This window comes from Maylandia zebra, linkage group LG17 (genome assembly GCF_041146795.1).
Source record: "Maylandia zebra isolate NMK-2024a linkage group LG17, Mzebra_GT3a, whole genome shotgun sequence".
In the NCBI taxonomy this organism is placed as follows: Eukaryota; Metazoa; Chordata; class Actinopteri; order Cichliformes; family Cichlidae; genus Maylandia; species Maylandia zebra.
In genome coordinates, this window is record NC_135183.1 from 37,570,029 (window position 1) to 37,582,454 (window position 12,426).

Below are 12,426 nucleotides of genomic sequence, written 5' to 3' on the forward strand. Positions count from 1 at the left end.
AATATAAATATATAAGTAAAATATAAAGTGACAATTTCTTGCCGTGTATTGTTTTTGTTGCTGTAGTTCATATAATTCAAGTAATTCTGAAAAGTGCTAGGCTAACTGTTTCTAATGTTTATGCTAAGTTAGGCTATCTACTTCTAGCTCCGGTTCCATACTTTTAATGCTATGATGTTAACAGTAGTACTAATCCGACACTCTTGTCTGGAAGCACGTAGGTGTATTTAGAAAAACATCTGTATTCCTTTAAGATGCTACTTTCAAAACATCTCATTGTCAGTAAGCTAATTAGCCACCAAAATCTTTAGCATCTAAAAAGAAGATATTGCTAAGATTAAAAAAAGGTCAACTTTGATAGCTTGTATTTCTCCTTCTACTCTCCTGCCAAATGGAAAACATTCTTGTGCTTCAGTTTGAATGAAGTGAGATGTGTTATTGTTTATGATAGATTTGTACGTCCTTGGTCTTAGCCGGCGTTTGCATTAGCGTTCTTTGCTGGAATTAAAATTGTCATGGTAACAAGGAAAAGGAACGATGGAATGTGACAGGAAAAAAAAGTGATTTAATCAGAAGAAATGAGCTCTTCTTTCGCTGACAGCCCATACATGAATTTTTGAAGCCGACTTCAGCTGCCTTTTACTCCCAACGCCGGAGGAATTGATTTCCTGAGCTGCAGTGAAGACACGCAGCAGCCAGTTTATCGTGTTTGTCTTACGGAATCAATAAACCACTCATCCATTTCATGAATTGTTATTCTGTTGCCTGACATTTGCTGGTAGACCGACCTCAGCTGGGCTGTTATTAGCCATTTCCAGCCGCTCAAGCTGCACCCACAGAATTAGTAGGGATCATTATGTGCGGAGGCATCCTCTACTAGGAGATCAGGCAGGAGTCTAAAAATGATCCCTAAATTAAAGCGCCCCACTGACAGCCGTGTCAAAAGCACCAAGATTGCTCTCAATTTCCCGCAAAGCCGGGTGGCCTCTTTTCCTTAAGCTGCAATCCCAAGAGGACCCATTTCTTTTCACACCCTGGTGTTTTTGAAATGAGTCGTCAGGGGATCATCCACCCTCTGAGGCACAAAAGCTCACTCAGCCACTCAGATGGAGCATCCTCACTCTTTGAGAGAACAGCGGCTTTTTTTTTTTTTTTAAATCACCAACTCTGTTAGTTAAATAAAGAGAGAAGAATGGAAGTTTTTTTTTTAAAGTGCGGTTGATTTATTGATTTTTTTTTTGTGAGCTTTTGCAGCAACAGGAACATCTGAGCAATATAAAGCAATCCAGGGTAACGAAACCTTACCTTCAAACGAGATTTTAGTATTCAAACTTTGATCATATGAGTTAACTCTGTCAAAATAGCTTGCGGCACTGTTGTAGTGGGTTAGATTATGTGTGATGGATTGCAATTTTGAAGTCCAGGTGTCCATCTATGCTCCATAGTTTCGCTTTGCTTATTGTCATTTATTGGTTGCAGCTTTTATTCAAAGTTTGAGCTTTTTTCTGCACAGTTTGACACGACAGTGCTGAGTTTAGGGCCCACATTTTAAGCACAAGCAGGATTTCTGTGATGCCACAGCTTGCTTTGAAGCCTTAAGCAAAACAGCATAACACCTACACACGTGAGATGTAGAAACACATCATTTTTTTAATCATTTCTTACATCTTTTTAAACATTGCAACAGACTGGCGACCTGGCCAGGAGACCTCACATACCCAGCCACCCTCAATTTGATAAAAGGGATTTACTTAATCAGAATCAGAATACTTTATTGATCCCTGGGGGAAAGCTTCCAAGCAACATTTTAATAACACATTATTTTTTTAAATATTGGTAGGCACTGCTTTATTTTTGGCACATTTTCTGCAATAACTTTTCAGAATTGTGCAATTTAAGTGCTCTGAGAGGAAACTGCATTTCTGTCTACTCTAGGATGTCTTCAGAGGTAGGAGACAAAGAGACTGTTCCTGTTGGTTATCAATGCAAATGTCCATGGATGTCACTTCACAGGGCAAAGAGTCTCGTTCAGTGTGAGGAAATAGAGCAGGAAAACATGATATTGCTTTTAACTGCTGAATTTAAAGCGTGTCAAGCTGCTGTTAAACGCTGTTAAATGTAGAACTGTTCCTGAGTTAACCACTGGGTGGCACTGTAGCTTACTTAAAGCCTCATAGACGGCTGCTTATCATTTCCCTTGACGCTTCAATGTTTCTATGTAGGAGTGATGAGCTTTGACCAGCAGATGGAGTTATCTGATAGACTATAAATTTTATCTGAAGCACTTCCTCTTGCAGTCTTGTAGCGTTTGAGCCTACAGATGTTCTCAGAGTATTAGTCTTTACATCATCACTTATCACTTTGATTTCATTTCAAACCAGTGTTATCTCTAGAGATGAAGGTCATGTCTTTTCCATTTAGATAACAGACTGAAAGCAGTAATTAATTAATATCCAATTCAAGAAGTTTTTTTTTAGATTCACTTAACACTTTGGACTGTTATCACTGATGTCCATTGTTAGTGAATATACCTAAAATTGGCTCCAAAGCTGCCTGAACAACATCACATCCATGGAAACTGATACTGTTGTTGGACTAGTCGTGTCAAACATGAGGCCTGGGGGCCTGAATTGGCCAGGCAAAAACTCCAATTTGGGCCACTGGATGACTTTGGAAATGTGAAGGAAATTTTGGACTTTGGACCGACAGATCTTTCATTTACTGCAGCAGGATTTCTTCATTGTGTAGATGTACCTTTGAAATTGCATCTTTTTCTTATGATAAGATATCTCAGGGGTTAGTTAAACTTATTTACACTGAGAGAAAGGAGTTTCATCGATTAAGATCAAAGTGGGCTGCATGAGGCATGTAACATGAGCTTGACATCCCTGATTTGAAGCTTGAATTTGCTTGATGGATGTCCTGAGAGTAAAGACAACTGTTACAGGAGATTATAAATGTTCATCTCCAGCTCCTCTCTGGTATGTTTGCATGTTATCATTGACCAATGGCAGCTTTAAGAGTGTCAGTCATGGTGCTGCTGCTAACAATAAAACTGAACCAGCACTGAAGTGGTGACTGTGAATGTCCACAAGATCAGCTCAGGAGGTGGCTGTCGACTTGAGACTTGAGCCACTTCAGCCAGCAGTTGAACAGTTAACGCTCGACTCTCAGATGCAGATTGAGGGGGAAAAAATTTGGCTGCTCTTTTTGCAACATGTCTTCAACTAAACCTTGTCGCTGGATTTCATTTATAACCGTTGGGAAAGTGATGTATTGTGTGCTGCTTTGCTGTTGAAATCTTTAGGTTGCTCAAATGACAAAGTGAAGATAAGAGTTCCAATTGTGTTGGCGAGGTTTATGATTGGCTTTATGACCCTTTATTGACTCATGATGTACTCTTGATTTTTTTTAAGCCCCAGGAGTCCAATGGTCTTTCAACATCGCGTTCTAAATAGATGCAATGTGGTTTTCATGTATTTACATAGTAAAAATTGAGCTTATTCTATATATGGTCACAAGTTTAGACGCTAACGTAATGTTTTTTGCATGGAAGAAGTGCGATTGCTAAAAAAAACACAACTTTAGCTCTTTGACAGACATTCAGCAGGTATATGGCCATCCATCCACTTTCCTTTGCTTACTCCATTTTCCAATTTCTGATGGGGGATTGCAAAATGATCCCAGGACAGTTAAGATGTGTAATATCTCCAGTAGACTGGGCCTACTTTAAAGTTTCCCTTCAGCTTGTTGTGCCTAGAAAACACCCCAGAGGTTTCTCAGTGAGACGTTATAACCAATTCAGTTGGTTTGGTCCAGACGCCCTAGGACAGGGGTGTCCAACTCCAGGCCTCGAGGGCCAGTGTCCTGCAGGTTTTAGATCTCACCCTGGGTCAACACACCTGAATCAAATGATTAGTTCATTACCTGGCCTCTGGAGAACTTCAAGACATGTTGAGGAGGTCATTTAGCCATTTAAACCAGCTGTGTTGGATCAAGGACACATCTAATACCTGCAGGACACCGGCCCTCGGGGCCTGGAGTTGGACACTCCTGTCCCAGGGAGAAAAAGGCTTTGTGGCCTTTTGGATCTGATATCTCATACCGTCTATCATAACCCAAAGCTCCTGGCCTTAGCTACAGGTTGGTATTGGCTGGAAAAATTGAAAGATTACATGTTTACTGGTGAAAATCCAAATAATTTTGTACTTGAGTGAAAATAGCTTTGGCTAGAAACCCAACTAAACACAACCAGCGCAGATTGTCAGGCTGCATGAAAAACGATGAATTCACTTGCAGCTTTTCTTACTGAATTACTGCTGGACAGCGATGTGTTTATGTACAGTTGGGAAAAGGGGAACCGATTGCCCTGATCATCGGCCATCAATCTTTGAACCGAACTAAACAAAGTGACTGAGGCAGGCAAAGGAATATGTGATTTCCACAACAGCTGCTTTACTCTGCTGCCCGAACCTGATTGTTCTTGTTGGAAAACAAACAAACAAACAAAAAATTCATTCATGTCATTCATCCAGCCCGTTTGTATACAATCATGTGGTCCATAAATGAAATGAAACTGTAGTTTTCATTGGGTTGTGCAGGAACATAGTGAAGCTATCTCTGAGTGTAGTAGGAACACCAGAACTTGTGCTGTGATTTCAGACAGGTTGCTCAATAGCTTGTCCAGTCTTTCTGAGCAGCCCTGACTCGAGAGCGCTGTGAACATATCGGGTGTCCGTTGATCTATCCTTTCCCCCCCGGGGCTGAATTTCCTCCTGGGCATTCCAGCAGAGAGGCTGGGGTCTCTGGGGAAACCCTGCTCTGTCCTGACAGACTTGGCCTCCAGCAATGACTCATGCACAATAGCAGTACACAGCACTGAGAGCATCACCGCAACCACCAACAATCCTTCCTTTTCTGCCTCTCCCGCTGCCTCTCTTTCAGGGTGACTCGTAAGACGACGGGCCAAGTAGCTGTCAGTCTGTTTGCTTTGTGTTCTGAATGATATGAGCATCTGATTGCTCAATTCAGCCCCACGCTGGCATACTGCTTACTTCTTCTAGAGTAGCCCAGTACTATTGACATCCCCTGGTCATCTCGAACCACATGAAGAAGATTAAAATTTTCTGTTTTGTCTGCAGAAGAAGCACAGAGGCCACACACTGGCACAAAAAAAGCTAAACATCCTCTCGCTGCATTTGTTAATCTATGCTTTGTCTCACAAAGAGTTCAGAAAGTGCAAAATGAATTCATTAGAAGGCCACTGGGTTTATAAAGCACTCAAAGGGTAAAGACAGTAATTTACTTTTGGAACGTTTAGTGCTAAAAGGTCCAGATAAAAACGTCCCAGACAGTTTGATTCATTTTATTTGATCACGTTTAGATACAGATTTCTGGGGAAAAAACCCTTTAAAGTGCGCACCTTACAAAACAGGCACGTTTATTTTGGAGAATTCTCTAAAAATTAACAACATGAGAAAAGAAGCGTGAAGTCGCTCACCTGCTTTCAGTCTCTGAGATTAGTAATCAGAGGCAAAGCCTCGCAGTCACTCCTTTATAAAAAAGACAAATACATTTACATTTTTTTCTGCATACACGGCAAAATGTGACCATCAGAACGTTTCTACTTTCAGCATCAGCTCTGGTACATAAACCTCACAGTAAATGCAGATGGCACACTTTCTGTGTTTCAACTTACTGGAGGCCACGACGGCCACTCCACTCGATTCAGTCAGTCTATGTCCCACCCTCAGCTATCGCCACCAGCTCTGGGTAGTGACCAAAAGAATGAGACGGCAGGTACAAGTGACAGAAATGACCTTCCTCCAAAGGATGTCTGGCTTCACCCTTAGAGAGAGGGTGATGGGGGCGATTATATGGGAGGGATTGCTGCCCCATCCACATCAAAAGTAGTCAGGTGAGATGCTTCCTCAGCCTCCTGGACGTCTACTAAGTGAAGTGTTTTGGGCATGAGGAAGCCCCGGGGCAGACCCATGACAATACTTGCAGGGTTGCATCTCTGTGCTGGTTTAAGCTGCGTACATACTGGCAGCGATCGTTTTGCAGCTGCCAGCTGGTTGCTTGCAGACATTCCAGGCTCTGGTTGCCTAGGCGACCTTCTACTGTATTTACTAGCAGGTCAATTCAAGTTATTTATATACCGCCCAATCACAACAGTCACCTCAAGGTGCTTTATATTGTAAGATAGAGAGCCTTAGGGCTGCTCGATTATGGCAAAAATGATAATCACGATTATTTTCACTGAAATTGCGATCTCGATTATTTGACGATATTTATTTAACAATAACAATGTGTTGAATAATGACTTTAAAGATTGTCAAAAAATAATATAAAATAGTGTGCAAATACTGATAACAGTGCAAATGTTTGCAATATAAAAAATAAATGAAAAATGTAAACATCTATGTTTAGTGAACTTTGCAGTGTTGCTCTGTGGTGCAGCTATGACACTGTTGCAAAGTTTACACACTGTGTCTACTTGATCCACGTCTGACTCCGCGAACCCATAATGTTTCCACACCACTGAAGTTTGTTTTACCTCTCTTTTCAACCAACAGCAGTCACTCTCCTCTCCAAATAACTTCTGCTTAGCTTTCCGAGCTTCCCTCGGGTCCTCTTAATTGTTGTGACCCGTGTTCGAAATGCAGAGAGGTGCGCTTGATTTGCCACACGGAGCAGCGTGAGAGTAAAGCACGAGGGAGGGGCTAATAATCGGCTCAGTCATTTTTAATGATCGTTGAAAGCCCAGATCGTAATCGAGATTAAAATTCAATTAATTGAGCAGCCCTAGAGAGCCTACAATACAATATTGTAAAGGCTTACAGTAATATAGAGAAAATTCCAAAATTCAGTTGATCCTCTATGAGCAAGCACTTTGGCAACAGTGGGACAAAAAAACTCCATTTTAACAGGAAGAAACCTAGAGGGGAGCGAGGGAGGACAAAAGAGCCAGAGAGTAATGATAATAAATGATTAAATGCAGGTCATATGCCAATCAACAGTATTTTTCACTCTCATTGGTATCCTCAGTTGCTTGCCTATAAAGTTTGTTGCAGATCCCGCCCACTTTGCGTTGCCATCATTTATTTTTTATGAATGCCTTGGAAAAGCTGGAGAAGGTGTCCAGGGAGGGTCTTAGACTGTTGCTGCCACAACCTGCAGCCCAGTGGAGCTACAGTTACACTTCTATTACAGATTAAAAATGAGTGGTGAAGTGGAGTTGCGACTCACCAGTAATTGCCACAATCCAGCTGTTGATGACACATTAACAGGAGATTATGTGAGTTTGGTGCTTCAGTTATTTGTAGTGTTTTTTTCTGAGTTTATTACAAACCTGCTGCATAAAACAAAAACAGGATCCATCCATGATCTCAACATACAACAGAGCTGTATGTGTAGCTGTAACGTAAAATAATACCATCCATGCATCCATCTATCCACCCACCCATCCATCCACCCGCCCCCTTTGAGTCCAGGGGCCAGCACATTGAGAAGCCCAGACTTCCCTCACCAGTTCCACCTCTTCTAGCTTATCCCGGGGGACACAGAGTCAATTCCAGGCCAGCTGAGAGATATATTCTCTCCGGGGAGTCTGGGGCCTCCTCCCAGTAGGATATGTCCAAAATACCTCACCTAGGAAGCTTCCAGGAGGCGTACTAGTCAGATGCCCGAACCACCTGAACTGGCTCGTGGTGGAAGACCAGCGGCTCAGAGTCATTCTGGAATAACTGAGCTCGTCACCCTACCTCCAAGAGAGCCCAGCCATCCTTCGAAGGAAACTCATTTCCTCCAAGAATTACTTAGAATAAATTTCCCAGACACAGCAAAACAGTTGTATGAGGCGCTATCATCAAATGAAACCATGTACTTCACTTCAGAGAGGTCACAGTCTTTCAGCTGCAGTTTAATAAGTTTGTATGGGTGCATTTCCCACAAGGTGGCCTTTCAAATCATCAAAGTAACTTTCAAAAAATAGCCACAAAGAAAACTCATTCCCTCAACGTCTGAATGAACTGTGAAGAACACAAACATATATGTAACCTATGTCTGAATGAAGAATGCTACTTTAATTTAAAGCCATTGTTCCTAGACTGACATTTTTGTTGAAGCACACATGGCTGATCATCTGTGCCCACTAAGATGGGTGTGGCCTTTGCTCTCTGATCATTCACCTGTTTGATACTTGATAGTGCTGATCACAGCGGATGTTCTTTCTGTGTGCAGAGAGGCACAATCTGATCTTGGCAGGCTTTTTCTAATCCAGATAACTTTTTATAGTTCCATTTTTATTTTTACTTCTAAAAAAGTTCACATAGCTGCCTTGGACATAGTGTTACAGCAGATGTGACGCTACTGACATCTATATTCTGCTGTCTCCAAGTGGCTAAAGAAATCACTATTTGCAGGTTTAAAGCTTAAGCTATTGTGATGGTCTTGTTATGCATCCCTATTGCGCCTTTGTGGGAGTCCCTCCTACAGCGGATGTCTCCAGTGGCCCATGTTTGCCCTCGCCGCACACATGTGCACAATCGAATGGTGAAAACAACACCAGCTACAACCTTCTTTTTTTTTTTTTTTTTTTTTAAACGAGCTAAACCAGCACATTTTAAATTTTTATCTGCTTGTAAAAATATGAGGCCACTATAGAAAATCTCCTTTAAAAACAGAGCGGTATTAGCACATCATCAGCTCTGATGGAGTTCCTCCTAATAAAAGCAGCGATAACACATGCATGACTCATACGCCTTCTATGAGTGGTACACAAAAAGAAGTAACTTATTCTCATGGTTACAAAAATAAAAGAAGTCGTTAAGCCTCGTGGTGTTTATGTAGTGGGCGTATGCACGACCGAGGGATGGAAAGCCCAGGCCTCTGTGCAGTGCTTCTACATGTGATCACATCTAAAACACTCATTCAAACCCCAGAGCCCAGTGGTCTGTAAATGAAATTGATGTAAATTAAACCAGTGAATGAATATTGGAATTGTACAGCGCTTTGAGGGCCCTGAAAAGCGCTATATAAATGCAATCCATTAATATTATTATTATTATTATTATTATTAAATGTTTTGCAATACCTTAAACATATACCGGGCTTTTTTTGTTTTTGTTTGGGCCATTCAGCATGCCTCCCGCTCTGAGGCAGCGGTGGTCCTGACTGCCAGGGGGCATTGCCTGTCTAGTATGTAGGTCAGTCATGAAGAATCCCAGCTTCCACAATTACAGAGAATGAGACGGCTTGGGACCCAAAACTATCAAGCCCAACAGCTGGGAGATGTTAGGAAAAAAGATCCTCCTCAGTGACTGTAATGAACATTAATGAATGGAGCTAAAAGGACACATGTGGGCAGATGAAAAACAAAAGAAGGCGGACAGGCAGAAGAGGAAAGAGGCTTTCTGTTTGGTGGAAGAGAAAAAAAAATGTTGCAAAAAGGGAAATGTGTTTCAGTCTGAGGAGGTTGGAAAGCCCGTCCCAGTAACAGAAGGCCTGTAGCATGTAGCCCAGATCCTCAGCTCCTCAAGGGTCCAGCCCGGAGCCTTTGACAGATTGTTCACTGTCCCACATCTGAGAGTTCAGCAGCGTCACCTGCAGCTATAAAACAAAAACAATAACCAAAGATCTACGCTTAAGAAAGGAGAGCTGACTTATATCAGATAATGGTGCTCTTATTTTGAGTTGTGTATCGTTAAATACTTTAATAACTGTAAGGTTGTTGCAAATGATTGCGAGAAACCCTCTCTTCAGTTATATTCGCCATATATCATTACCCAACATGCACTGGGCAATTATATATGCAAGACAAACTGGACGTATTTTTATTCACATTAATGTAGTCATAGATAAGTTGATACTATGAAAGTCTCAGTATACAATAAAACTAGAGCATGATGTTGTTGACACTGTGGCAGGTGTTGGGTCAGTCCACCAAATGAATAGACTGAAACAGCCGGATGGATGGAAACATATTCCAATTACAGTTTTATAATTGACATGGACATAATGTGTAGACGCTTAGCTTTCATTTGCGGGTCTCCAGATTCAAATTGGATCAAAAGTTTGGGAGTTTCAGATCCTGAACATGTGCCACCCTCTTTTTAAAGGGACCAAATGTAATTGGATCAACTGACTCAAAGGCTATTTCATGGGTAGGTGTTCCTTTGTTATTATATGCCATTATCAATTAAACAGATAAAAGGTCTGGAGTTGATTTGAGGTGTGAAGATTTTTGTTGTGAAAAACATGCAGCTAAAGGAGCTCTCCACGCAGGTGAAATAAGTCGTCCTTAACCTGCAAAAAGAGAAAAAAAAAACATCCAAGAAATGGCTAGAATAGCTGGATTGGCAAAATCTACACTTTGGTAAATCCTGAGACTCAAGGGAAGCGCTGGTGAACTCGGTGCAAAAAGACCTGGATGTCCACAGAAGAAAACAGCAGCGGATGATCAAAGCAGATAAACCCCCTCAGAACAGCCAACCAAGTGAACAACACTCTCCAGGAGTCTGCGTATTGATATCCAAATCTACAATAAAGAGAAGACTGCATGAAAGTAAATACAGAGGGTTCACTGGAAGGCACTCATAAGCCTCAAGAACAGAAAAAAGCCAGCACAGTTCTGCAAAAGCATTCTTTGGACAGATGAAAGCAAGACCTCTGTCAGAATGATGGCAAGTAAAAGTTTGGAGAAGGCAGCTCATGATCCAAAGGATACCACATCATTTGTAAAACATACCAGAGGTAGTGTGATGGTTTGGGCGTGCATGGCTGCCAGTGGCACTGGGACACGAGTGTTTACTGATGATGTGACACAAGACAGAAGCAGCCGAATGAACTCTGAAGCGTTCGGAGACAGACTGTCTGCTCAAATCCAGCTAAATGCAGCAAATTGATTGAGGAGTGTCTCATAATACAGAAGGACAGTGATCCTAGACATACAGCCAAAGCAACCCAGGAGTTTATTAAAGCAAAGCAGTGGAATATTCCAAGAAAGTCACCTGATCTCGACCCAGCATGCATTTCACTTGTTGAAGTCTAAACTTCAGACAGAAAGGCAAACAAACAGCAACTGAACGCCGCTGCAGTCAAAGCCTGCTCGAGCATTAAAAAGAAGGAAAGCCAGCGTCTGGTGATGTCCATGAGTTCAAGACTTCAGGCTGTCATTGCGGGCAAAGAGTTTTCAACCAAGTATTAGAAACGAACATTTTATTTTCAGTTATTACTTTCGGGCCCTGAAATAAAGGGATTGTGTTGAAAAATGTTTTAGTTCCTCACATGTTTATCTTTTGTTTAACCCACTGGATTAAAGCTGGAAGTCAACGGCATCTTAGTTGTTTCATTTAAAATTCTTTGTGGTCATGTACAGAACGAAAATGAGAAAAAAGTTGTCTCTGTCCAAATGTATATGGGCCTAATTGTAGCTGCTCTGTGTCCTTTTTTTAGGCTTTTTTAAAACTGTTTTTTTTTTTTACCGGTTTAGCCGTGCATTGTACATTCAAATTAACCAAAGAGAAAAAGTTCACGTTTCACTTTTCTGTACACAAACATCTTGAAATAGCTCACAGAAGCCACGTGCCTCTTGGTAAATCTAAATTCTGCAAGTCTGACAGGACAAAGTCTGATGGGATGTAAGATAACTCTTCTGGTAACTGGAACTTAATTGTGTCAGACCTGAAGGAAACTGCTGCACATCAGGACAAGATGATTCCTGTTTTTTTCCCGTGTGACTGTCACGTGACTTCTAAACTTAGTTTAGTGAGTAAGTGCTCAATATGTAGCAACCGCAGTGCAGTTTCACCTGCTCTACAAACTGCTGCCACAAACACATGAGAAAAAGCAACACGCAGCTACTCATTCATTGTGCTGCCTTTATTAAAAGCACTTTTTTTCACCCTTAGCCAAGGGATTGTGTTTACTTGAAGCCCCGCAAGGTCAGATTCTGTAATCATGGAAAATGTGAGTCATTATTTTGCCTACTTTCAAGGTATTTTGGAAGGTCTGTTGAAATTTCAGCCCTCTTTCTATCAAATAAACAAAGATATTTTAAGGTTGTTTTCACTGTTAGGAGTGTTTAGAGCACGTACATTATTCTGCAGGAGAGGAATCAGTGCATATGACCTATAGTAACAAATCATTTTGTGTTGGAATAGTGATTTATACCCTCTGAGTATCGGCTGAAATCAGAATTCCACTGTAGAAATGCCAAATGTGCATAATGCAAACAAAAGAAATCATCTGATATGGATCAAAAGCAAATCTATTATCATTTCTTTTACAAATTCTCTCTTTTATTTCATCTAGGGCCAAGTATTTCCGAGGGAAAAAGCTGAACGGGGAGTACGAGATCCGTGTCGAGCAGGTACAGTGTATTTAATAACGCTATTCTGCCTATTCATTATTTTAAAGTCATCA

The 12,426-nt window shown here is 41.3% G+C and overlaps 1 protein-coding gene across 2 annotated transcripts in view; it reads left to right on the plus strand.

Annotated features, from left to right (window-relative positions):
* Positions 1-12,426, plus strand: part of syn3 (synapsin III) — a 136,755-nt gene that overhangs the window by 20,157 nt on the left and 104,172 nt on the right. For both annotated transcript variants that reach the window (XM_076875720.1, XM_024805808.2), the window contains exon 3: positions 12,316-12,373. In XM_076875720.1, coding sequence (XP_076731835.1) covers positions 12,316-12,373 — 58 coding nt within the window. The remainder of the gene's footprint in view (positions 1-12,315; positions 12,374-12,426) is intronic.